This window comes from Gymnogyps californianus, chromosome 2 (assembly GCF_018139145.2).
Source record: "Gymnogyps californianus isolate 813 chromosome 2, ASM1813914v2, whole genome shotgun sequence".
Classification (NCBI taxonomy): Eukaryota; Metazoa; Chordata; class Aves; order Accipitriformes; family Cathartidae; genus Gymnogyps; species Gymnogyps californianus.
In genome coordinates this window covers 19,884,892-19,909,065 of record NC_059472.1, presented here as the reverse complement: position 1 = coordinate 19,909,065, position 24,174 = coordinate 19,884,892, and the positions used below count along the sequence as shown (strand labels likewise).

Genomic DNA, 24,174 nt, shown 5'->3' with positions numbered 1-24,174 from the left:
CAAACACACAAGAAATATCAGTATAGGTTTTTTGTTTCTAAGAAAAAAAATAATATAAAATACTGTATTTTAATGCAGAAAAGAAAAATCAGAGTTTCTTGCTATATCTCAGTTATTTTATAGTATCTTATCGGCTGAGAGGTACACTGCCTAACTTTTATCTGCAAATCTAAGAGGCATCAGGTATAGCAGTGCTCCAATACAGGTACATACATGCATGCACATCTAAGTGTCAATGAATGCAAATGTCATGAAAATGTAATTACAAATTTGCTGTGCATTTCTATATTTTTCACTTCAAAACAAATAAAAACAACACAATTTTTCTTATAATTTATAAATCGTCATCTCACAAATAAGCATATGAAGAGGAACAGAGCTATGACCGAAAAAGGGAAAATACTTAATCTCTGATGATTGCCAGAGTAATAACTAATCCTGGTTTTCTCACAGCTGACCTGATTTGAGCAGGAGGTTGGACTAGATGACCTTCTGTGGTCCTTTCCAACCTGAACTACTTATGATTCAATTTTGATTTTTTTTTATTATTACCAAACAGAGATGACAACCTTTGTGCTCTTTTTAGAAGCTGGCAAAAACTTATTGATTATTGATAATATACCTATACATTTTGCCTATGTGCCTTAATTTAAAATACTTAAAGTCTACTTGCAGGCACTCTCATTGAAATGAGCAGTATTATGGGTGTCGTTTTCCTTAGGGCTTAGATTTCCTTTACTATTAGTTTTCACCTGCAGCACTCCCTTCTGAATGTGATCAGCTAAAGGTTAGGAAAAAAAAAAATTTAATACTCTCAGCACAACGTTCTCTGTAGGAAGCAGATGTTGACAATCCAGACAAACAGATTCTGCAGCTGACAAAAGCTTGTTTCCTGAACAAACATACTAACAAGCATGCCAGGCTCTGAGGGTTAAGCCGCACTATAAAACAGTTCTTGTTTTCTGGAAAGCCTCCAAACGACATTCATCTTGTCCCTTCTTGCTCCCATTTGCTAGATCCTTCACAAAATGTGCAGAATGGCCATCAACTAAAATACTCACAAAAATATTTTCTTATTACTATTGCTTTCCCAACCTGCACTGTGCAAATAAGTGTCTTTGGTGGAGTTTACTTCTTGTAAGCTCTCTGCTGATGCTGAGATGGTTTTTCCTTTTTTCCTTCAGAAGCTTTGAGTCGTGCTTTGTAACTGAAAATTATGGGTTATATTTTCAGACAAGCTAAGGCCAAGCCTTCTTGGTCAGAGCATAATTGGTGCTCACAAAATACAACAAGGAGGCAAGCCTGCTTGGTGATACCAATATTCTAGCAGAGCCAGTACTCAGTGGAGCTATACTTACTGTAGTTTCTACCTGTCTGCTGAGGGCAAAAAAGGGCAGATTTGGTTCAATGCTACTGCAAAATTAAAAGAGAGGTGCAGTAGGCAATGACAGTATATTGTTCTAAATTCTATGTACTACAGTCTCATTTAAAATGCTCATAAGACTTGTAAAGCCTAGTTTTTAGTATTACAGTGATAAATAATATTCCAATGTCTTCAAGATTCATGCAATACTAACCAAAGCAGTAAGATCTTACTGTTTGTAAATCTTGTCATCCTTCCCCAAACCACAATGCTTTCTGTTTGCTACCATCCCTCTTCAGATCATGCCTCAATTTATAAGATAATATTTTCTAAGTAGGATCATTTTCTTTTATCTATAACTTGCCACATAAATGTATGTCATGACTTAACTAACAATGGAACGAAATCCTCAAGATACTAAAAATGTCAACAAGCTAGACTGGACTTTTCTTTAAGATTTGAAAAGTCAAAGCAACTCTAAAACTAAAATACAGTTCTGTATCTGCATCTCCACAGTTCCTCTGCTGGTCTTTCAATGTTTTCTTAGAGTGCCATAGTGCATTAACTTAAAATAAAGGTACATTGTGCTATGTATCTTTTAGATCCTATGCAAGATTTTGAAATTACAAGTGTGCAGCATTCAGCCAAATACAATTAAGTGAATAGGTCAAATAATAAAGTAAATTAAGAAATCAGCACTTCCACCTAAGCTTTAATCCTGATTAAAGCTAAACTCAGAAATGCATGAAACAACGGTTAGCGTTATATTCAAAACACTAGACACACTCTGCATATTATTTCAACATCAATAAAATAGGCCAAATTAAGAGATCTCAGCACTATATCAAACACAGTAAAGACTTATTTTGTTCTTTTCCCTATGACCAGTCATTCCAGCTTCTCTCTAATTGGGAGTAGAAGATATCAGAAATTTTGCAAAGCCCAAACAGGAAGAACGGTGTTCTTTCAGCCTAAACCCACAGCACGTTCTGCTGTTCACAGACACAGAATCATCCAGGTTGGTCTCCAGTCCGACTTCCTGCTCTCAGTAGCATCAAGACCATTCAGACCAGATTGTCCAGGGCTTTGTTGAGTCATGTCTTGGAAACTTCCAAGGATGGTGACTGCACAGTCTTCTGGACCAATCTAGCCAAGTGCTTGACTGTCCTCATGGAGAAGGCAAGAGTTCTTGCTCTTCCTGGACCAGTCTTTGCCACTTAGGCTATCTGTTCTTCTGGCAATATAACATGATCAACAGGAGACAGAAAATATAGTGGTTATGTTTACTGAGACCCACCTGGAGAAAGCCCTAGCATTGACTCTCAAAGGGCAGACGGTATTTGTAGGTATTATGCACTGAGACTTACTGCAAGTGTAATGTATAAATGAAGGTCTCAAAAGCATCCTGGCTTACAAAGTTTTCAACATTGGGCACTACAGTGTAGATGTAGTCAAAAAGCTCAAAACAACATAATCATCTGTCTGATCACAAAGATCACTCACTGAGTTCTGGTGCTACATTTATTTTGAGCTTTTTTTTTATTTCACACTTATGAAGAAGAGATTTATTGTAGCTGAAAGGAACCTCATGAAATTCAACAAAGACAAGTGCCAAGTCCTGCGTCTAGGAAGGAAGTACTCCCTGAAAAAATATGGGCTGGGCACTGACTGGCTGGGGAGCAGCTCTGCTGGGAAGGACCTGAGGGGTCCTGCTGAAACTTGAGCTAAATGTCAGCCAGCTGTGTGCCCTGGCAGCAATGATCACTTCCCTCAATCTGCTGACCTGTTAATACAGCCTGACAGCAGACTAAGGGAAGTGATCATCTCCCTTTATTTGACATTCATCAGACCACATCTGGAATACCATATGCAGCTTTGGGTCCCCCAGTTCAAGAAAGATATTGATAGAGTTTAGCACAGAGCCACCAACATGGTTGGGAGCTGGAGCACTTGCCCTATGAAGAGAGACTGAAGGAACTGGGTTTGTTGAGCCTGGAGAACAGAAGGCTTTGGTGAGCTTTCCAGTACCTATGAGGAGGTCATCAAGAACACAGAGTCAGCCTCTGCATGATGGTGCATGGTGGGAGGATGAGAGACATCAGATGAATTGAAACAAGTGTAGTTTAGATTGGATATAGAGAAAAACTTTTTCACCATGAGGACCGTAATGCACTGCAACACTTTTGTGTAGAAAGGTTGTGCAGACTCCACACTTGGAGATTTTCAAGACCAGACTGGATATAGCCCCAGACCACCTTGCCTGACCCTACTTTGAGCAGGAGGTTGGACTATGTAACCTCCTTAAGTCCCTTCCAACCTGTATTGTTCAATAATTCTATTATTTTGTTTGTTGCACAACTAAAAAAATTCCTCAGCCTCTTCTAAATAAATCTTTATTCATATTTAGAGGGAAATCCAGATTTCCTTTGACAAGTTTCAAAAGAAAACAAATGTCTTCAAAGTACATGTACAGTTTTACTCTAAATATTTTCTATCCTACCTTAAATATTTTTTGCAAACCAGGATCATTAACTCCCTGTTTGCCATATCACTAGTAGCTTATCAGACTAAAAAAAACCTTACACTACTTAGTTAACATGCATTTTGCAGCTTTGCATATTTATTAGCTTTCTGTATTTAAGTATATATTCTTTTATCTTTTAGTCTTTTCAGTCATAATTCCTGAATATTAATAATGAAATGTAACTGCAGTATAAGGACAGAAAGTCTGATTGGGTCATTTTACTGTTGCTCTTCCAGAAGTCTTAAATTCTATTGCAGCAATAGAAAGAAGAAAGATTACTGCATAAAAAAAACCCAAAATCCAATCAACCAGCAATGAAGTCCATCCAATTACACATCCGTGTCAAGGCAAGAACTCCCTCCCACTGTAGCCTCATGACCTGTCCTGCTGCCTTCCCACTTTTGAGCTCAGGAAATTAATGCAGACATACATCCTATCTTCATCTCTCTTTCTTCATGTCTTTAATAAGCATTCATAAATGGCATCATGATTTGTACTAGAAATAATAGCGTTTGGCATAGAGTATACACTCACGTATTGGACAGCTTGAAGAACTCAGTCTGATGGCAGACTAAAAGAAGTAGAGAGCTGCTTTGCTTGCCTGTGTAATACTTAATATGAAACATGAGAGCAATCTGCAAGTTCCTCAAGTGTACAAACAAAAGAGGAGTAATTACTGAAGTGAACATGGGGAACATGTAAAAATAAGAGGTAAAAAGAGAATATTTATAATAAATATATGGGAAAACTTCAAGACAGCAAGATTTATCAGTCTATAGAACATTTCTGCCTGCTAATTTCCCCATTGCTTGTAACGCAATCACCCTTTTTTAAAAATTCTTTTTTTCTTTCTGTTTGAGCTAAAAAGGAGGAAATTCCTTATCAGGAAGAGACCAGCACGGGTAGGACGTTGCCTGAACGATCTAAGTCATCTTTTTCTAAGTCTAACCTCTCATAGTATGAGTCATGTTACACCCAAGCCACAGGGTGACATACATAACATGAACAGATACACAAATGTGACATTCCCATCTGGTAATAACAGTTAAATCAATTAGTACTGACAATAAGAAAATATCACTAACATATTTGAAATCAAGTAGAGTATCCTCTTGTGTTGCTGGCTTCAGTAGGAAAGAAGTGAAATCATCTTTCACTTGCATTCCAGCTTGTATCTTTACAACTCTGCAAATACTGGGAAAGTGATAAAGAATTCTGCTTCATCGACTAGATTTGTACCACAGCCATACGGCCAGATGGGTAACATCTCAATCCCTGATAAATATGAAACTGAAGTACTTAGTAGGAAAACTGAATTTAACTCCACTTCTGCAAACGTGTAAAAATCTGTTTTGGAAGTTTTTCTGTAGTGTGGACCATAGGTAGTAACTGTAAAATGTACAGAAGTAGAAAGCATGTGTCAAAAGAACTTTATTTGACCCTGTTCTACCAAAAACATCCTTACTTCCTGTGCTCAGTTTAATTCATCACAATCTACAACCATCTTAGCTATATAATCCAGTACTTATCCTACACATTTGTGTGAGTTTACGTGCTGAGAACATTAGGAAGAAAGGATTTATTAACAGCCTCTCAACCGACATTTACAGGGATTATGGTTCTTCAGTCTCCCAGTAGTCCTAACCTTACATTTTTCTCTTATTTCCTCAGTTTAAAAGTTCAATTACAAAATTTCTAAAATTAAAAAAAACACCATACTTTTAAAAACACAGAATCTCTTCCTTAGCAGCCAGGACCTGGCTGATTTGAGCTTCCCTGTAACCAGTGTGTCTACCTCCCGCTGCGTCACATTGATTAAATAAGCAACAAAACATTTCAAGTGTCTAATGGGGCAACCTGCTAACTAAATTAAATATGATAAAGGAATGGGATCTTAGACCAGCTGTATATAAAATCATAATTAAAACATACTACGAAGCAGGAGTTTCAAACAGGACAATGTCTGTGGCTTCCTCACCTACAGAGATAACCAGGCCTGGGGAAGACTTATGCTAGGCGCTTAAAACATCACTAACACGCTCCTTCCCAGGAGTTTCTTAGGAGAGAGAAAGGAGTTTATATTCTGGCCAGTGTTTTATATGATGGCACAGAAGTAGTATTAAGCATCAGCATTCAGTGTGGAGAGTTCAAACCTGCAGTTTTGTACATATTTATTTTTATCTCTGAAAACACAGGCAGGGAATTCCACACCATGGGAGGGCAGGAGAGAACTGTAATCTTTAGGATCTACTGGAGCCCATGGTTATGAAAGAGTACTACAAGCCTTTCACACTGAATTTGTATTTGCAGCAACAACTTTCTTGATACATAGTGAAAAAAATGCAGAAATTTGATCAAAGATCTTGATACAGACTACGCAATAAATTTCCTAACTCTTAGGAAAGCCCACCACTGTGCCTTTGAAAAGATAAAATCTGAGAGGTAATTCTTTAACCAGTGACCTAAATTGCTGGACAAGAAAATTTGAAACAACCTAAGAGAATCTGCTACAGAAAGGTATGAATGTTCAATAGCTCCAGATTACCACAGTTACATGAGCATGCTACAGCATTCATAAATATTGTGGTCCACTCAAGCACACTTCTCAAACTATGTACAACAATTTGAGTAATTTGTATCCTAACTAAATTATCAAGACGAAACCCACACCTGTAAATTTCTACTTGCCAGGCGTTTATACAGAAGCTGGACATTGCATCCACAAAATACCTCCCTCTATACACGTTGGGTACATAAATGACTAAACCTCTACCACATGGAGTTGAATTGAAAATATTCTGCAATTTTCTCAAATTTTCCACTACAAGCTAAACTTCATGCATCTGAACAGCAAAAAAAGAAAATATTGATTGGAGATTTTGTAGAACTTCACACAGGCTCTTTTTTCTTCTTTCCATTTTAGCAGTAAAACATTTCCCCAGTTGATCTGATCACTAACCCCATTGGGCTTCAGAGTTTTTTTAGAAGTAACTGGAACAGCTCATCTACCTCAGCAGGCTGCAAGCACTAGAAAGTGTAGCTACCTTGATGTAGATGCAGCTGACTCACATTCAAAGTTACCATGAGATACATACCATGGCAGCCCAAATCGGCCTTGATTTTTACCTTTTCTTCTTCCTTCCTATAGAGGCGTTCATTTTGTAGGTTCCACTCTTCAAAGTCTTTGAGAAGTTTATTTAGGTTGCAGATTAACTGTGCTGTACAATGCACCCCAGTACCACTATGACTATGCACTATGCGTGCATGCACATGTGTATGAGTAAAGGGACAGGGAGGAAGAGTGCATAACAGCCTCAGTTAACCTGGATAACAGAGAATCAACTTTATATTCTCTTCCAGATTGTGTCAGGGTCCTACAGACAAAAATGAAGCTTGCACAGATGTAATCTGTATGTTAAAACTTTATGTATAATTTTCACACATACTGGTGGGCAGTATGTTCAAGCCAAGAGACACATATTCAACAATCCCAGAACACAAAGCAAACTTATTTATGTACCTATTCTAAGATTATTTCAGTTTTAGCTTATTCATCAGGTTATGGCTTTTCTCAATACTCTGCAATCCTTTATTCCTTTTTATTTGTCTGATCTCACGGTGGATCAAGCTTGCAGCAGGAGGTTGGACTAGAGATCTCTTGAAGTCCCTTCAAGCCTGAATCTTTCTTTAATCCTATGATTCCAAAAGGAATGGCATCTTTATCACCTGTTGATCACCCACCTCTCTACAAATTCCGAAAACTCTGTAAGTGTTCAGTTTGCACAAGTGAAACGTTAATCATTTCAATTTAAAAGATAACAAAAACTCCTCTCTACCCGTGACGTGTCTCCACTTTGGGGTCTACAAAAACTGAACACAAATCTGAAACTCTATTTCCTTTTTCAAATCAGTACCACTACTTAAGTCTTAGAACACTATGATAAAGAAATTTGATTATTTCTTTTATCTATTTGTGGTAATTGCCATAAGGTGGTCTCATGCTGAAAAGTTTGATATCTGTTGCTATTCTGCTTGTATCACATATATCATAGTTTGGCCCTGATCTCCAATATTCAGAACAAGTAACACGTTCCAGCTAATAGTTCCAGCTAACAATGCCATCTGTAACTAACTTAATTTAAATACTCATCACACGAGCACTGGGTCTGCCGCCTGCAGAGAGGTTTAGAATCATAATCTTTCCTGCCACACACAGTGCAATTAATTATTCCACCATCACTATCGTTTCATGCTGAAGCTCAAACTGCAACCTGTTATCGTTCTTCCATGAGGCACCTCTTTGAAAAAGCCTCAGTACCACACCAGGAAAAACACAGTTTCACAGTCTACTGAGAGACTGATCACTCCCACGCTGAGCCTTTCCCTGGAGTCTTGCTGCACAAATTAGGACTGCCGTAGTACTGCTGCCTTTCAGCGTTGGCTGGCAGAGCAGAGACAGGATTTCCCCTTCAGCTGGGATGAAATAGCTCTTTTTTCAAGTTAGAAATAAGATTTCAGTTAAGGAAAGCTCATAAAGATTTTTGTGGCATGGGCTATGCTTACCTCCTGGACAATGCCTCGTGGCCATTTTACACCGTCTGGATTCTGCAATGGTTGGGCACGGTATCGTGTCTTTCGCTGGCTTCTTCACAATTTGTCTTGTTCTCGTTTCCAGGCCCCACTTAAATCCACATGTTTTGTTATTTCTGCTGCAAGTTCCCCATTCACTCCACTGACCCACTTCACAGCCTTCTGATAAAGCAGAAGAAAACATGAGTGAGCAATTCTTCTGGGTTTTTTTCTTTGTTTTCTTTTTTTTTAAATTTGAATACACTATTAGAAAGCACCACTTGAAAGTTTTACTGTTAACAGGCAAAAACTTAGAAACAAAATTGAAATCTCTTGCAGAACCTGAAAGAATCTTTTTAGCTGGCATCAATCTGAGCATAAAACCATTGGACTATCAATCTGTATGTATAGACACCATGTCAGTCCCAAATATTCAAAAACTCTCTTACAATCATGAGATAGATTGATCTAATTTTTTCTCTTTTTAATAAATAAATCCTATTTGGTTTGTCACCTGGATTTGCAAAGCTCAAGAGTTCACACTTCCAGGTCCTCTCCATCATGAAATGCAAGGAATACTCTTGAAAGAAAAAGTCTGTTCTGATACAGTTCCCAGGCTTCAAGATAAAACATCAAATTGTGAGACTCAAGAAATATTGTGAGAACTGCCAATGCTGGCTCAGAGTTATAAAGTAAATTTCTACTAAAAACACTTATTTGGTGGTTTATATTTGTTACTTACTAATGGAAAAGGGGGAGCTGCAGAGAAACTAAAAGTGAATTTGAAGCTCAGATGTTAAGGAATTCAATCTGCCCTGCCCCTGTGTTCTGGCCTTGGTAGAAGGCAAAATGAGCAGGTATTTTTATGAGGGCAAGAATCCAACAAGTACATCACCGACTTTTAAAGTTCTAATGCAAAAACTGGCCTTCCTGAAATCTTACAAATTCTAAGTTATAAATCCTCATACAAGGTGATTCACAGTTAAGAGGACAGAACTTTCTGATGCAGAACAGAGTGGCATTCCCAATAATGCAATATTTCAAAGTTTGGAAAAAACTTATTATCATTTTTGTTATTATTATTATTATTATTGGGGGTAAAGAAATCCAGACACAATTCATTAGTGAATATTTCTTGATAGGAAATGTTAAGCATGAGCTTAAAAATAGTGCCATATTTGAACCTGGCCACCTGGCAGAAGAGCTGTTTCAGCAGCACTGCTGTGCAAGAAGACTCACCCACACATTCCATAAGCTCTTCCAAGGCTGCAAATCCAGGGGGGCATCCTCGGAAGCAGCGGCCTCTGTGCGAGTAAAAGCCAGTTTTGCATTTGGTACAAAAGTCTCTGCTAAAGCAGGAGTCGCAGTTTTCTATTCTGCATCCTGAATCAAAAGGGTCATAAGGAACAATGAGACAGCTAAGTTAGGGTAAGACTAAAAATGAAAGGACTTATAAAGCAATAAAACAGCAAAACCAGAAGTGCTATAATGAGGAATACTGTCATCCTAAAATCTATCTGCTCTGTAGAAGAAATTACAGTTCACTGTCCTTATTGACCACATTTTCCCCTACATCCTTTTAATCCTATTTTTTTAAATCAAAACTGTAGATAAAATATCTGGTTAAGTGATATTTGAGTTAATTACATTTTTTTGGAGGAAAAATGTTCAATGTAAATTATTTTTGTGTTTAAGTAATCTTAAGGAAACTAAGATGCAACAAAGTATTTTGGGAAGTATGCATGTATTATATGTAATGTCTTCAGTTTATCATTTGTCATTGAAAGCAGGATACATTTTTTTCCATGAGCTGACCCTAGAAATAGCTGAATGAATGCTTTCATGTATTATATCTGATGTCTGTATGTACACATATGCATGTGCTACCACGCAAAAAAGCCTCAATTTTTCTGGATATAACTCCTCTCTATTATTAAGGTAGTTAATCCATAAAAAATAACCATTATTAAATTACTAAAAGACATAAACGTATAATCGATAGCAAAAAAAAAAAATACTATTGCCTTTTGACATATTAGATTTCTTTGAAAATTTAAGAGAAATATTGTCCTCAATAGATTACAGACTCAGAAGCAGACTGTTCAGAAACATCCTATTCCATACTAAAACATGGCAACTTGGAAATAAACTAGATATCAACAACCATATGCACACCTGAAAAGCAGAAATACTTACATGGAGGCTTATGAAAGTCAGTCATACATACCTACAAAAAAATGCCAGGGAAAAATGTTCCAAAGATTAAAAAGTAAAAGCCATTATATTTGGAACAGTAATGAACACTTTAAAATTAATTTTAAAAAATCTAATCCTTCAGCTAACATACCTAATTTATATAAACTACTTTAACTGTATCCTGTCTTCAGCTATCTGAAGTCACCGCAGGAAGCATTTGTTATTCGTGTCATGCAACAATATACTAATCTTTTTGGTCACTTATGTCATTCATTTACTCTTCATTCTTTTCTAAAGAAAGAAAAAAAAAATCACAAACCATAAGGACTTCTGAAATAGCTATTGGTAAATATCCCCTACCAACACTTCAAATTTAGCCAATCTTTATAAAACAGATTTTAATATTTATTCTTGAACTTCAGCAGGCCAAAATAGGGCATACCGTAACACTTAAACTGGGTGGTGGTGGAAAATTATTCTTTGGTAGCAATTAGGGAAATACGAGACTTTTCAGATCAGATTTCTTGTGGCATTTGCCAATAAATTAGGCAGATTGCATGAAAAGAAAAAAAAAAAAGATTTCAAATGCTGGTACACCTTTCTTTGGGTAGAAGGAATGTGAACATCAGTTTGAAGTCTTGCACTGGCAAAGGTAAGCTCTGCAGACTCTATTTAGACACAACCACACATAACCTGCATGCTACCAACTCCTGTGTCCAGCATCTCTCAAAGGGGCTTTTAGAACTTGTGTTCATATAAGCAGCACAAGTTGGGCTTCTCATCCACAGTTTAGTTTACAGGAAATTCCCAAGAACAATAATTTCTTTTTCACGAGGCTTGAACCAGTCTCAAAAGCACAGGAGATCAATGCCCATACAATGACCCTGCAAAATCATTTCCCCAGATTAATGTGTCTGCAAGGCAAAACGATAGGGTGAGCTGCTCTGGAGATGTACCGCAATGGTTAATTGCAAATCTGGTTTGTTACACTCAAGATGTACTGCAAGTATTTTATTAATTGCAATGGTTGAATCAAACATCCAGTGTGTTTAAATATTCAGAAAAAACATTTGCCTCTTGCCCACCCACACAAGACAGTTTGAAAAGACATCAAGGTTTTTCCAAATTGTGTAGTCCAATGATGAGGTGCAGAACAGAACATTAAAAGCAAAATTAGCATCATGTGACCCTCCCTCACATCCAAGTGATGCAAGTATATTTTTGAAATAATGTTTTAACTATTGCTTTCAAAACATGTTGGGGAGTACATGGGGAGTACATAAACAAAACATGTTTAAAGTTTACTCCATTTGAACTTTTTTGGGTGGAAGAGGGATTAAATGAAAAACTTTCAGTACAAGTTGCCTTTTGATAACATATAAACACGCTTAGCAGGCGAAAGCCTGCCTCACCTTACACTGGGGATATCCTCCACAAAACTATCGCTATTTAACAGTACATATGTGAATACCCCATATTTAAACATCAAACGAATGAATCACTCTCAGTTTCTTGAACATACTTCAAAATTCCCATCCTATTTATATTTTTTGCTTTGCCTTCTATGCCAGTTTTCTTTTGTATCATGGTAGAGTCCTCGTCATGATAATTATATTTTCGAGGCATTAGTAGGGGCTCCTGGGTGAAGGCTGGGTGGAGATTTCCACCAAGGCAGTTTATTTTCCATTTTTTCCTATGAAGATAAATTACTCCAAACATGAAATGACTATTATTTAATCTGTATCAGATGCAATTTAGGGGGAAATACTGAAAGAATATTAGGAATACTTTAAGAATTCTGAAATTGAAACACTAATTCACTAGAGTGATATTCAGCGCAATGCTTGGGGTTACTGGCTAATCGTAATGATAATTTAACTCGATAATAGACCACACTGTAGCTGAAGGTCAACTGGGAGTGACAACTTCTCCTTTTTAACATCCTCCGTACACTCAGTTTCAAATCATGAAGGTGCTCGTGCAGCCAAGCCTTGCACGGATTTTTTGTAAAATTTAAATAAACTAAACTAAAAAGCTAAAGAAGAGCTGTGCCCTAAAAGTTAGAAAAGTTCACTTTCTAGAAGTCTACTTTCAATCACAAACTGTCACAGCAGTGGTTATAAAATAAAGAAAATTTTATAGAGTTTATTATTTTTGGTGCCTAGCTTCATCTCATTACATGGTTTAAATGCTTTTGGGGCAACTTTTCTTTTTTTTTTTTCCTTTTTTATTTAAATAAAAGTGTTATTAATAAATCATTTTAATTGTGACTGAGGTTAGTAAATTAGAATAAATGAATTCTTTAAATTCTTTTGCTTTTACAGCTAAATATACCAACATAGAGAGATAAAGAAAGCATACACATTTTTAGTTGGACTCCTAAAGAAAGTTCATACTCCATTATGAATATTAAGATACCTTCGTTTGGAAATAAATATAACCGTGTCGAATTTTCTATTTCTTTTTGTTAATCAGCTTCATTATCTATGTAAACTTTATTAAATACAGGTCTTAATGGAAGTATATTGCAGATTCCTAAAATTTTTTGCATTCTATTATTTAAATAATGAATTGGATAATAAATGAATAATCTAGTATGAAAACTGCAGAAGAGCTGTTTGACCTAATATTCAATAATTAAGAAAACCAGCATTTTAAAAAATTATTTTATCCTTTACACAAAATAACATAACAAAACCCAAAGAAATATTGTTTAAAGTTAATGACCTGAACTGCTTTCTTCTGATTGCCACAGTTTTCAACCCTTTGAACTTTCTGATCTCAGCATCTTATGCCTAACTCTGGAGAAGGAAAGCAAAATCTTTCCTACTTTTAAAAATCCCTATCTAAATCCTTTTAAATTCCCTTTAAATTAACTAGTTAGCTTACTGATACAGTTATAATAAACTGGAACAAGACAGATTCTTTTTTCATCTGGAGAAGGTTCTTGTCAAAAGCAATTTTATTACTTCAATTTATTAACCATAGATCCAATTGCTTTTCTCATCAGTTCAGTGGTTTCATTTTGTGTATAATTTCAGTGGCTCAACCATGCGGCTAGTGCATTCTTTTTATTCCACTTAAAAGAATACCTAGAAGTTTACAACACCAAAAAAACCCCAAAGGAAACAAGAGCAAAAAATTGAGCTAAACATATAAGATTTTAGACCCAAGGAGTTCTTTAGAGGAAAGAAATAGATAATGCATAACCAACAGTATTCTTCAGAAATGTGTTGGTTTTTTTTTTTTTTCCCCCTTTAAAAATAAACATAAAATGGTGTCCACTAGAGGTTTCCAGATAGACAAGGGTAACTGCCTGGGAGATTTTAGAAGCAGTAAGGAGGAGGAGCCTGGAAGTGGAAGCTCTGGGGGCACAGGGAAAGATAAGATTGGTGTTGAGGGGAGAAAGAGTTGATAAATTCAGTCCTGCAGAAGAAGCCCAAAGAGCAATCACATACCTTTGGCAGGCCTACCATACTTGCAGGGCAACAGTGACAGTTGGAAACCTAATCTTCAGAACCTGAGAGTGAAGACATAAAGGGTACTTCATTGCTGCTGTTCCCACTTAGCTAGCAACAAGAGGTCTGTAGGTCAGGGGCAAACACTTGAGTCCCTACCTGTTCCTTCCCTTGTATTCAATTTGCAGTGTCTCATCAAGGGTCTGCTTCCTACCAGACCTCAAATCCCTTCTATTCCTGTTCAGCATCATGTCTCCTTATATCCCACTGACCCTACTACCCTCTACGCAAGCCAGGATCTCAGACATCTTAACACTCTTACCGCAACTCTTCTAGCACAATCTCGTATTTTCTTTCCAGTGATTCCATCTTGGGAAAGTCAGAAAGTCAAATATATGCTTCCATCCTTCCACTTGAAAGGTATAAAACACCCTTGAAAGCCACCCCCATATGAAGACAACACATCTTCCTCTGGTACCATCCTCACATAACTGGACTTCAAAAAGCACTCAGGGAGGCCCAGAGAAATCTGCTGGTATGTCTGATTAGCACAGCCCATTTCTAAACAGATGACACTTTTTAAAACGTTACACCATACTTCCCACAAGAGTTGTATGTAAATGCTGAAGGAACAACATTCTGACCTCACTGAAATCCATGACAAAGGTCTTAACTGCTTCAGCAAGGGCAGTTTTAAACTAATAACTTTCTTATCCCATCAGATAGACCAGAGCCCACTGCAATGACTTTAATATGCAAAATTAATATTAAAACCCCTAAAGAGATATAATCTTTCATGATAAATACATATTCATAAAGTGAAAAGTGAGAACTGAAGAGCAGTACTCCAAAAGTTAGAAAAGCTAACTTTGCAGAAGTCTATTTTCAATCACAAGCTGTCACAGGAGTGGTTATAAATTCACAGCTCCATGACTTCATCTCCCAGGGGAAGGGGTGGAAGAGAAGTCGCTACTTTGTCTGGTGAAGCTAAGCTGGGCTGAAATTAGACAGAAGTGCTTTGCTCACGTATCTTCAGTGTTCAGACAAAACAAAGCAAAACAAAAACTTATCCCTTCGACAGAGCTCTGAAATGTTGATTTATGGGACAAGATATATAACTTCTCCAATGGAAAGTCTATTGATACTGTGCAATCTCTTAATTTAGGCTGACAGGAAAGAAAGAACTTGAATGACTGACATTTCAGTAGAGCGCAAGGGTAGATTAGAGTATGTAAAAGTGCCTCCGTGCTTGAGAGCAGTTACAGAATATGCTCAAGAAAGAAACATAACTCCATGAGCTAATACTGTTCCACTCCTCAGTCAATGGCCAGGAAACCTACCAAACTGAAGGACCATATTCTTTGGTTCTACAGAGGAGAAAAAGAAAAAGGATCATAATATCTCCCTTAAAAAGGCCATTGTCAGAGAAGAATCCGAAGACAGAAATTTAAAACATCTTCGACTTTGTTTACTGAAACAGAGTGGTAAAAGATAAGTTACATACAGGACTTAGGAGCCAAAGTCCCCTTTTCCTTAATTCTCAGTGAGCTCTAGCACCCCATGACACTTCAGAAATAATTTTCTTCTGAAGTGTCTTTGCACATACACTAGCTTTTTAAAAAAAGTAATAGCTATGAGCCATATTTCAGTCAAGGTTAGGGCAACCAATCTGATCTATAAGAAGTGCATTTAGCTAGCCAGCAATAAAACATTTGTATTTAGGCTTTATAATCTCATTTATACTGACCCAAATGTTCCTCTGCCATTTATTTGAAGATCATAAAAAACCAAATCTGATTGACGTGGATGAAACTTAAAATATTTATAGAAAACTATATAAATGGTGCATTAAAGAACTCTGGAAGGAGAAAGCCCAGATTACAAATCATGCCCAAATTAGAGATACATTTTAAGCAGATTAACCATAGTGATATTAAAAGATTTTCGTGACCTGCTTTGGTTTCCTGACAGTCATGATAAGCCACTCCTACTCATTCTTCTTTTAAAATAAGCATTAAAGAATTGACAGACTTACATTTTAGAGAAGAAATAAAAAGCCCAGGAGTTCAAAATACAAATTCAGATATTGAATTAAATTTAGACTCAGGTGCATGTGTCTGTTACTGTAAAAAAAGACTATGTGCTCCTGTAAACAGCTTGTTTCTGTACTGTAATTCCAGAGGGCATAATGTTACCAAAACTAATACTATCCTTCCACAGTAAATTTATCACCAGCTTATAAGGTGATGCAGAATAAGCTGAATTGTAGGGAAATATAATGCCTCTGAAGCTCAAAATAAAGCATAAAGTGCCCCATATTGAGATGCATGTACTTTGTATTTTAACATACCTTAACAAGAAGGTGGTTTACTATATCAGTTTCTCATACTAAGTGCAATACGATGAATTTTAAAGTCAAAAGATGTCTATCTCAACTGTTAAAAGCAGTTACTCATTTGTAAAGTATTTTTACTGATATGCATAAACTTTAAAATTTTACATGAGCCTTATTTTGCCTTTGTGAAAGATCCATATTCTGTAGCGTTTCCATTGTCACATTGTCCCTTTCTAAACATAATCAATGTGATTGACTATCCATCCATAACGCCCTTCATAACAAAGATATTTTGTAGTACATGTAGTGGAAAAGACAGCTGGTCAATTTCTAGTAATGTTAATAGCAACGACGATTCACAGCAAGTTCTGCTCTGCATGAAACACAGACACCAGTGAAGAGCAGTTGAGTATGGGAAAGGGAAGTGAGAACACATGAGGGGATCAGCATGAGTGGAAACCAGCAACCACCAGTGTAAGAAAGAGAACTGTACTGAACCATACTGAACACCTTCAAGACGGAGAGATAATGATCATATTTTGCAAAGAGAAGCTGCAGACTGAAGCTGGGGAAGGAAATGTGGCATTCTTAAATTGAAGGGCTTGGTAGTCTTTGCACTGAAATTGGGTCCTTGCTTGAGGCGTCCCCTTGTGTTTAAGAAGTCATAGACAATGATTCACTACAGTTAGCATTTTCCTTCTGAAGGTCAAACTCAGTCTTTCCACTGAGGCATCATTCCAGAAGAGCCTCTGGGCCCGTAACTTGTAAGGTTGGTTATCCTGGGGAGTGACAACTGTTGCTTGGTCCAAAGCACCTAATACTTTGGTCTTTCACACTGAACTCTAACTCACAGCACCCTACTCTTCTTGCCTCAGATCTCTCTGCTTCTTCTACCCCAGAACATCCTAAGTTCACCTATCCCCAGACTGTCCCCATGCCCATCACACTCACTCCTTCCAACTCCTGCTCCCATCCTTCTGCTGCTCAGTAAAACAGCATTGGTGCTACAGACTTAACTTCACGCTGCCATCCTGACGTGTCCGTTTGCAGTCCACACCAATTTGTCATTGACCAGCACCACCTTCTGTACTAATCCTCTCCAGAATTTCCTGAGCTGGGAGAGACTTCAAAAATGCAGACAAACTACACATTTTATAACTCACCTTGAGGACACAAGAGCACGAGAGACAAAGACTGTGCTAGTGCTAACAAGAGCAGGATCAGAGGCAAGATGCTGAAGAAAGCTATGATGTGAGCAGTTCTTACAGTGGATGGAGTATCAGTTGAACAACCAATGGAAAGAGAAGAGAGACCAAAACTTTCAGGAAAGTCACTGAGGAGACAGTAACGAGAGGAGGAAATTCATAAGCAAAAGAGCTTTGGCCTACAAGGGAATATTTATAATAGCTAGCTATTTAACCTCCTAAGCAGATGTGGCTTAGGTAGTTGCAGGTTGTTTATTATTATTATACAAATAAAGATTTTTAAGCTACAGCTTTGGCAGGGGCTGAACATGAGTGCTAGAGAGTGATACACACAGTCACTTGACCATAACAGGTCCTGAAGTTTACCACAGGTCTGCCATTTCATGGAGAGCAATGCTTGGAATACAACATCCTAATTATAAAATCCTATAGTGAGGATATTTTTTAAAATAAATTAACTTAATAAACACTTAGTGATACATTTCCAGTATGTTCTAATCTTGATTCATTATTAGTTGAGATCTTTTAAATAAATGCCAAACCAGTGTTTTCAATTAGTACTTTACAAATATACAATTGCCCTATTAAATCTAAATTGACTACAGATTTAATAAATCTTAATTCAAATCACTATAATGTTTTTTGTTGCCAGACAGATGGAACAAAACTCTTCCGTCAAAATACAAAGTAAGGCCAAATTTCAAAAAATTCCAAATAAAAAAAAATCCAAATCCATTTGAAGGAGGAAAAGAGAGTGGAAGAGATAAGGGGAAAAAAAAAATGCCTATAAAATAATGATAGGTAGACCTGAATTTCTGGCCACCCAACTTCATTGTCAAAATCCCAAATGCTATATTAAGCTTGTTTTTCAAAGATAAAGCTATATTTGAAGGAAACAAACAAAAAAGTAATGAAAACTATTTCTAAAAAGCCAGAAGAATTATTTTATTTAAAGCAAATACCGGTGCCCCTGTGGTAATTGAACCCCCTGACAGACTGTTACAATTGCACTGACTACAATAGTCTCAGAAGGTCATATGCTCTGCCATACTACATAAGAAAGAGTCAAGCCATGATATATTAATGATGTCTTGTTATTTTGTAACAAAGTTCAAAAAAAATCCTTACCTTTCTTAATACAGTGAATTAACTACCTGTGTTTAGTAAATGCTCAATTTGTTTAAAAGCTTGTCTTTATCTTGTTTTTATTGAAGGCGCATGGAAGGGGAAATTACAATTTTAGCAATGTCGGGCCCTCCTTTGAGAAAGGTGAACCAAAACAAATGGAGTAGCCAACCAAAGCTGAATGGAGCTGTGATTTCTAAACTCTGAGTGCTTCCTCCCCCTAAAATTGTAGGGGTTACTATGGATACAGACTAAGTTGAAAGGCTCAAGATAGGCTTGATCCATTAATCAGACCAATGTTAAACCAACCACCCAGGTGACAGATTTCATCTTACTCTTTAATTCAGTTTTGTTTTTTTCTCATGAGATCATTTCTTGATGGAGCAGTTCAGTTAAAAGTCATTAATGATTAAAATTTCTTGGAAAATTAACAAAGTGTAGCTCTTCTCTTGGGCATTCTTCTACAGAAGAGACTCAACACTTTTCAATTTCGTATCCAAATATATTGCATTCTTATACTGCAGTGTTCAAGATTAAAATCATCTCCAGCAGGAAACTCTACATCGATTTCTAGAGACAAGCAGTCTCAAAATTACATGATTCACTGTTACTAGAAAAACAATCTAGAACTACTTAGCAAATTCAAGACACGCATACTGCTTACATGTAGAAAAGAAAATTAGTCTTGAAATTCAAAATTTCCATCATTTTAGAGCTGCTGCACTTGGCTGTAGTATTTATTGTGTTACATTTGGCACTAACTTTGTTTGGCTTTTAAAACCATGTCAACATTTTCCATAAAAATATGTTCTATAGCTTCTCTAACAAAAATGGGCAAGTGTTCCAGTAATAAAATGTTAAACAGCATTTGTGCCTATAAAGACATTAATAGGGCAGAAATCATTTCAACTTATGTAATTCAAGCCCTGTAACTCCCAGAAGGATTTTAACATAGCCAGAATTTTTATTATTTTTAGCTGAGATAATACTATCTGAGCAATGGAGTCTGTAACTAAGCGTACGTAAAACTATCTAACATTGAGTAGGAAGAAACCTATTCTATTTTTTAAGAATGTTTATTTTAACTCAACTTCAATCCACAAAATGTCTATGTGTCCACAATGCAACATATGTGTCATGCAGGATCACCAAACCAAGAAAAAAATGGAGATGTGATTTATAACTACACCAGTTGGCAGTTACACTAAAATAAAAATATACAATACAAAAATCATTGGAGGGGAACCAGAACTGGTCGGTAAATGCAACTGCATCATTATTCTCACAGGGGGAGACTGTCTAAGGCATGAGGGTGAGTTAAATATCCAGTGCTCAACACATGCCAATATGGGTTGGACACAACTCGCATTTATGCTTTTCAAAACCAATCCTGTAATTCAGGGAAAAAGGCCACTTTCTGTAAGTGGTAAAAATGAAAAAAGTTATATTGAATTCATCATCCACATTCTGCAAATAACTTTTTTTTCTTTTCAGGAAAGTAAAGAAATACTGACAGTATGGACTACTTTTCCTATCTTGCAAGCACAGTACAGGCTAATATAGATAAATTCATCTCTTCCGCAAAGCTGTAACTATATTCAAAAACATTTTTACTTAGGCTAGTTTTACAGCCCAGTTTTGGAAGGTTTAAAGTGGACAAGTTGCTGAATTCACAAACGCGTTATGAAAATTAAGGCCAAGATCCTAAATTACTCTACAGAAGGGATATATAAACCATATACTGGTCTGACTTAATTTTTCATCAAAACCTAGCCACCTGGTATAGATTAGGCAGCACTTGGCAATATTACGCAGCAGTTGGGAACACAATGTGAAGAATAGCATATCCACAGAGCCCATGAAGGGAATGGGGAGAAAGAGGCGGGACGTCATTGCATGGGCTGGGACTGGTCCAAGCACGGCCGTGAGTGCTCCTCATCCAGCCCAGATTGCCACGGAGTGACCTCACATGGGTCTCAAGATTATGTGTGATACAAAAGCCAGCACCCGCTTTCTCACAACGCAGTGCGTCCCAGTGACATGCCACAGTACTGAGGGGGAGAGAGCCATACGTTTAACAGACACTTGATTATTCCAGGAAGCAAAGAAAAGCTATTTCTCATTTCAGGTTCTTGGGTTCAGTGACCTAATTCTGGTTAGACTATGACACACACACCAAAAAAAAACCCCATAAATACAAATTAGAGGTAATAGCAATGATTAATAATCCATATGGGTGATACTCCACATATAAGCATATGGAAAAATCCATATGAATCGGCACAACTGCCAGACAGCAGTGAAATAACGTGTAGAGATACCAGAGCACTCGATTTTAACAGTTGTGCTTCTAGGCACAAACATGCAAACAGGGAATCTTGTTGCACATTAGCAGGTTGTAAATTTCCAAATAAAATGCTGTACTAAAAGTGAAAGGTTGTTTGTTTGTTTTTAATAGTACGTCTGTTTTATTAAAATAGCAACACTTACATATTAAAGCATGTCTGGTGTGAGGTGTCTGGTCACCTGAAATTTGTGTGGGAACAAAAAGCATGACAAGAAGCCCACCCATATATTAGTGCATATACCGACTAGTATGAGTCATGAGGCACTGTTAAATTAAGGTATAATCCTTTTTATTTTCATATAGTGGGAATTTGTTTGTTAAAACTAGGAATATCTGCTTAAATCATCATTCTTTCCTAAATTTCCCTTCTAACTAAAGCAATAATAAAAAAAATAACAACAACAATAAAAACTAGGTTAATGCATCAACTATTTAATCTGCTGAATGTTACATATCTTGGAATGAGCTGGGATGTTCTTTAGCAAAGAAGTTTTATGATGATCTTGAGACATCTGTGAAAATATCACCATGTTCCACAACATATCATCTTAAAAACTGAGCGTGAATTATGGTCTTCCTACAAAAGTGAATGTAAGGGTTCAAAAAAAACTCACTTGAACATCTGTTCATATCTGGCGTTCGGAGTCCGTAGTACCCCGATGGGCAGGAATGCAAGCATTCACCATATTGTCTCATTCCTTCTCTTCGTAGGAAGAAGAATAACTTGTGTTGGCATCTGATGCACCCATTATCCTTTGAACAAGATAAACAGCCTTTGCAAATTGGATTTGGTCCATAGCTAGCTGCAAAATAAGAAGATAAATTACACTTTAAGATCATTTGGAAATTATTTTGGCTGGAGGTCCTCTTCCCTCTAAAGTGTTACTTACCTACCGCATGATTACAAGTAGTTTTGAAAGGAAGGTTCTGAAAGTGCACTCACTCTCATACATCTGCACTGGCAAGTGAATAAAAAGAAATGCAATCTCTATATTTTTAATTGTGCGTAGAGCAATTTAATGAATTTACACACATTTAAAATAAATGTACAGGCAAGCAGAGACCAAGCAACATAAAGTTCACCAGTATAACTTAAGTAAACCCAGGTGCTGAATTCTAATTTGAAGCTCGGAACATAAGCACACAACAGCAACAAAATATAAGAACATCAGCACCCTGATACATGCACCTGGAATCATATGTACATGGAAATCCAGCAACCACACTAATGCAATTTCTGACTTGTGCAGAGAGCAATATTAAGAGTAGAGAACTCTCTACAGAACAGGTACAGCACTAGCAACGTGTGCTGTCCCAGAGCTCTCAAGGTTCTACAACAGCTGTCTTCTTGCAGTCTCTTCTTGGTCTTTCTATTAAGAATGTCAAGACAATTATTTCCAAAAAGAGAGTAGCAGTTTTAACTTCTAAGAGCCTTTTTCTACGAGTTTCTACCCAAAATGGGCTGAAAACCATATGCACAGACATTACCAAAGGAGGACATCTAGTGCAGATTACCATTTTAGATCACCAGTTGCTGTGCCTTCAATTCTATTCTCTGGTTTTGTTTTGGGGGTTTTTTCTTTTTTTCTCTTAAATTACTTGGCTGATAACTGCAACACAAACCTTAGCTGCATCACTCTTTGCCCTTATGAGCTTTTATTATCTGGCTTTTCTGCAGAGACGCAGAACACTCCCCTGTCCCCATGGGCTGTCAACTCCTTCTCAGGCGCTGAGTCAGCACAGCAGGTTAGCAGAGGGAGGATGGCTCAAGACATTCCTGAAACCAGCATAACTTAACAGGTCTGTTTTAAATATTAAATTGGCTACAGGACTTCACAGAAATTTGCCAGTTCAAACCTGGTTTACTGGAAACAAAAGAAAAATATTATGAAACAGAAGGAAAGTGTCTTTGGGCTCTCAAGACCATTTTAATAGAGGCCACCCCGAAAGCAGCTGGCCAAAAGGGCAAGGACTATGTTTAATTGTTATATGTTTAAATATTTAAAAGTATTCACACCCTAACATAGTACTCTGGTACTTTTATCTTGTATGGATGGATAATTGAGGTTGTTCAATGGATGATTTCACCAGCAGAGCCAGGAAAAGAAAAAAGGAAAAGCCCACCACCCTCTGGAACCAGTAGCTGATAAGCTTTACTCTCACCTTCACACATCTGCACACCACATTCCCACTCCCTCTCTGCTCCCGTCCCCCACACATGCCTCACCAAGTTCAGCATGACAGCATTCAACTCCGATCTTGTACAAAATAATCCTAGTGGGTGGCAGGCAGGATGAGAAGCCAAGCAATCCGATGTGAAACAGCTCAGCCAGTGGGACACTTTCTGAGTGTTGGAGTCCTCTGGCACCAGGCTCACCTGGTGAGATCCTCTTGATGGGAATAGCATCCTTACCCTCTACAGTATATGAACGATTCTTTAGCTCTCTGTTAACCCTTTTGTAATGACACACCCTACCAGACCAACTGCATTATACTCCCAATCCAGTTCCCATCTCCTGTTGCCCACAAGACCTCAGGTATAACTTTTCCTACAGTTCATCTTGCAACTATTCTCATTCACAACCCACATCTTCAAAGACATACAAGAAGAGAAACAAACAGATGATGAGCTAGGCCTGGATGCATCCCTCATCTCACTGCTGGCAGGGATTGTCTATCTGTAACCACATCAAATAATATGTGACCATGTACTCCAAAGCAATTGTTGCTTAACACATGGTGGGCAATCCTGTAGACTTCTGAATCCCCTTTTAGTCTCCTTGCATCTCACTCAGTAAATCTATACCTCCAGCTTGTTCAAGGTTCCTCAGAGAAGCCTGTACTACAACAAAAGAATTAAAAGGAACAAAGCAAAAGTAAAGATGCGAGATGCCTGAATTTATTCACCACTCAAAGTGGTTTTTTGAGTTTGAATCAGTTGAAGTCAGGATCTCATATAGAGCATGTATAGGATTATGACTTAGGGCCAGGCCAGTTGCTGAACAGCATGGATATAGCTAAAGGCTACTATTCTCAATAGTGTGGCTTGGGG

The 24,174-nt window shown here is 37.3% G+C and overlaps 1 protein-coding gene across 2 annotated transcripts in view; it reads right to left on the bottom strand.

Annotated features, from left to right (window-relative positions):
* Positions 1–24,174, bottom strand: part of RSPO2 (R-spondin 2) — a 109,910-nt gene that overhangs the window by 33,322 nt on the left and 52,414 nt on the right. The window contains exons 2-5 of one of the 2 annotated variants that reach the window (XM_050892162.1): positions 21,737–21,925; positions 9,696–9,839; positions 8,451–8,639; positions 8,290–8,376 (exon numbers count right to left, since the gene is read on the bottom strand). In XM_050892162.1, the coding sequence (XP_050748119.1) occupies positions 8,357–8,376; positions 8,451–8,639; positions 9,696–9,839; positions 21,737–21,925 (542 nt within the window). In that variant the 3' untranslated portion in view covers positions 8,290–8,356. Of the gene's footprint in view, positions 1–8,289; positions 8,377–8,450; positions 8,640–9,695; positions 9,840–21,736; positions 21,926–24,174 lie in introns of those variants that run through there. The other variant, XM_050892161.1, reaches the window with a different exon arrangement.